This window comes from Cryptomeria japonica, chromosome 3, assembly GCF_030272615.1.
Source record: "Cryptomeria japonica chromosome 3, Sugi_1.0, whole genome shotgun sequence".
NCBI lineage: Eukaryota > Viridiplantae > Streptophyta > Pinopsida > Cupressales > Cupressaceae > Cryptomeria > Cryptomeria japonica.
In genome coordinates, this window is record NC_081407.1 from 252,960,243 (window position 1) to 252,962,851 (window position 2,609).

Sequence of the window (2,609 nt, forward strand, 5' to 3'; positions counted from 1 at the left end):
GTCAATTAAAATTGACATATGTTCATATAAACACATTAAAAGATGTTATGAACATAAAATTATATAAAAACAAAACTAGATGTGTGAGTCCAACTATACACAAAAAAAAACATCTCATATATAACTATATAAATACATCAAAACATTGGCTTAAACTAATGACAAAAAAAATAGAAAAAACCACTTAAAGTAGATTCGCTGTTCACCATTATAATATAATAGTAATATTACTTCTCAAAACAAATTTAAATAATTAAATGTTTTGTTATTCTCCAAAACAACTTTTGTTCATCCCATTGTAGAATGATAACGAAACCAAATACATCATCTAATAAAATAAGTCCTTGTTGATCACAATAGAGTAGCACTGCTTTGATTTATAAAAGTAATTGCTAAAGTTCGTTGTGGGTAATTCTTGACCCTCAAAGTTCAAGAAATACAAGTAATTTAAGCCTTAGTCGCTTTCCTGCTCAACAACTTAGCTTTTTACGCGATGCCCAGTCAATTGATTCTGCTGTCATGTCAATGAGTTAAATTTGGGCACGTCTTTTGTCAACAATCTACTTCTCTGGATTTCGTACGTAGAACGCAAAAACTGTTGAAAGCAATTACAATGTCTATCCAGCGCATTTGGTCAAAACAATAAAAAATAATTAAAATAATTTTAAATATAAATATAAAAATCTTTCAATCCGAAACACAAATTTTAAAGAACAAAAACTTAGTAACTTATAATATTTTATTTTCAACAACAACAATAAATCCATCTTACACAACTTTATTATTATTATTTGCAATTTTTATCCTATTCAGATGATTTAGCCTCTCTACAGCATCCGGCTACTGAAATAATTTCGCAGTGGCAAAAACATATATTTATTATTATATAAATTACTCGAAACACTCGATATTCATGCTATAGGTAATATAGAACGCCAGAATATGAAAATTGCAAACTATTAGTTAGGCTTCCTGCAGTTCTTTCGGATCTCTCCACTGCTACCAGTCAGAGGCTTAATGTTTCCCATCTTCACCATGGCGGCTGCGAAATCATTGAAGAAGGCATTCTGATTGCTGCTGTATGTTTTAACCTGAGAATCTGTAGACCCTCCGTTAAAAAGCTCCTGATCAGAGTGTAAAAGTCCTTTCTGGGCTTGGAGATTTTTGTAGTAGTTGTTTTCAAAGACTGTGGGAGTTTGGAGATCTAAAGGAGAGAGGTTGTTGTCACCACCACTCCTGGGACATTTTGCTTGTAAAGAAGTAGCATATGTCTTCACAATATTGGAATCATTGTAGATGTGAGCTCTGAAACTGGTGCATCTTGCCTGACCGATTGTGTGACCTCCTGCAAAATAGAAAAACATATAAAGTTTAGCGAGTTTAAATAGCAATTGAATCTCTTCAAATCATCTGGCATAATTTCATAAAAGGTAGAAACAATTTGTAAACTTAATGAAAAGATGTTTGCCTGCAAGAGCCACCATTTCTTTTGTAGAAAGTCCCTGTGCCTGAAATTTAGACATGAGGTTACTTAGACTGGAAGTCGGTGGTGGAATGTTATTATTTGCACCGCTTTTGCTCGCTGTTCTGGAATCCCTTCTTCCCAGTGGAACTGTCCAAGAAGGACCTCCCAACTAGAAAAAATGAAAAAACAACATTGATCAGAGAGTTAATCTTGAATGAGATTTTCAAGGTATATATATATGAGAAAATAAAAATGAATGATATACTTATGGCTTACTTCCACAACAGAGTCACGAGCAGCTATTGTCAAAATATCAGCACATGAAACCACTCCACTGCAAACTTTTTCGACTTGGGTTTTGATGTTGTCTATAACGTCGAAGCCTCTTGCGGAATTAAGATTTGGGACTGCAGTTTTCTCACCAGTTAAAGTTGAGGAGTCATCCAGCAGAATAGATCCATCGCAGCCCTGTTTTATCAAAGAAAATAAATGAACCGAATTCTGTATATGCTCCCACAAACACAACTACATAAATAAATATATAAGAGATTTAATCTGAAAGAAATATAATATATAGAGATCTTCCACTTTTAGAAGCTTATCATAATTAGAAATAATGGAAAAAATCTAAAACTAAACAAGTGTACAAATACAAGGAATTGCTAAATAATCCAACATAACTTACATTGACAAAACAGTCATGGAAATGTAAGCGGAGTAACGATGCACCCATTCGTTTCTCATTGGCCACTGCTTTCTTCACAGCTGCCTTGACTGTGGACAATAACTGAGGACAAGACTTAGCATAAAAGTTTGCACTAAGTTGAGCATTCACAGAGGTCGAAGAAATGAAGAGTATAGCAAAGAATGCAACACTAATTCTTAGCAACATGAGGGAAGCCATTTCTATAGTCTATACACGTATTCCCAACAAAGATTGATATTGAAGAATAGCTTAGATGACTTCATTAGCCTCTGGTATCGTATTTATAGGGTTCAATCTCATCTTGAGATGAAAATTCCACGAGCTTGTGTGGAAGAAAAGGTTTCGACGACATCTTAGTCTATCTAAAGGAACAGAAGTGAGCATTTGTCAAAAGTTGGTGGCCCACGCAAGAATTTTTGGCATCTAACATAAATGTAA

The 2,609-nt window shown here is 34.0% G+C and overlaps 1 protein-coding gene across 1 annotated transcript; it reads right to left on the bottom strand.

Moving 5' to 3' along the window:
• Positions 1–852: 852 nt before the first annotated feature.
• Positions 853–2,408, bottom strand: LOC131045696 (peroxidase 4). The gene is made up of 4 exons (XM_057979291.2): positions 2,151–2,408; positions 1,742–1,933; positions 1,469–1,634; positions 853–1,345 (listed from the first exon to the last, which is right to left on the bottom strand). The coding sequence occupies exons 1-4, from the start codon at positions 2,367–2,369 to the stop codon at positions 960–962; spliced, it is 963 nt and encodes a 320-aa protein (XP_057835274.1). The 5' UTR covers positions 2,370–2,408; the 3' UTR covers positions 853–959.
• Positions 2,409–2,609: the final 201 nt, after the last annotated feature.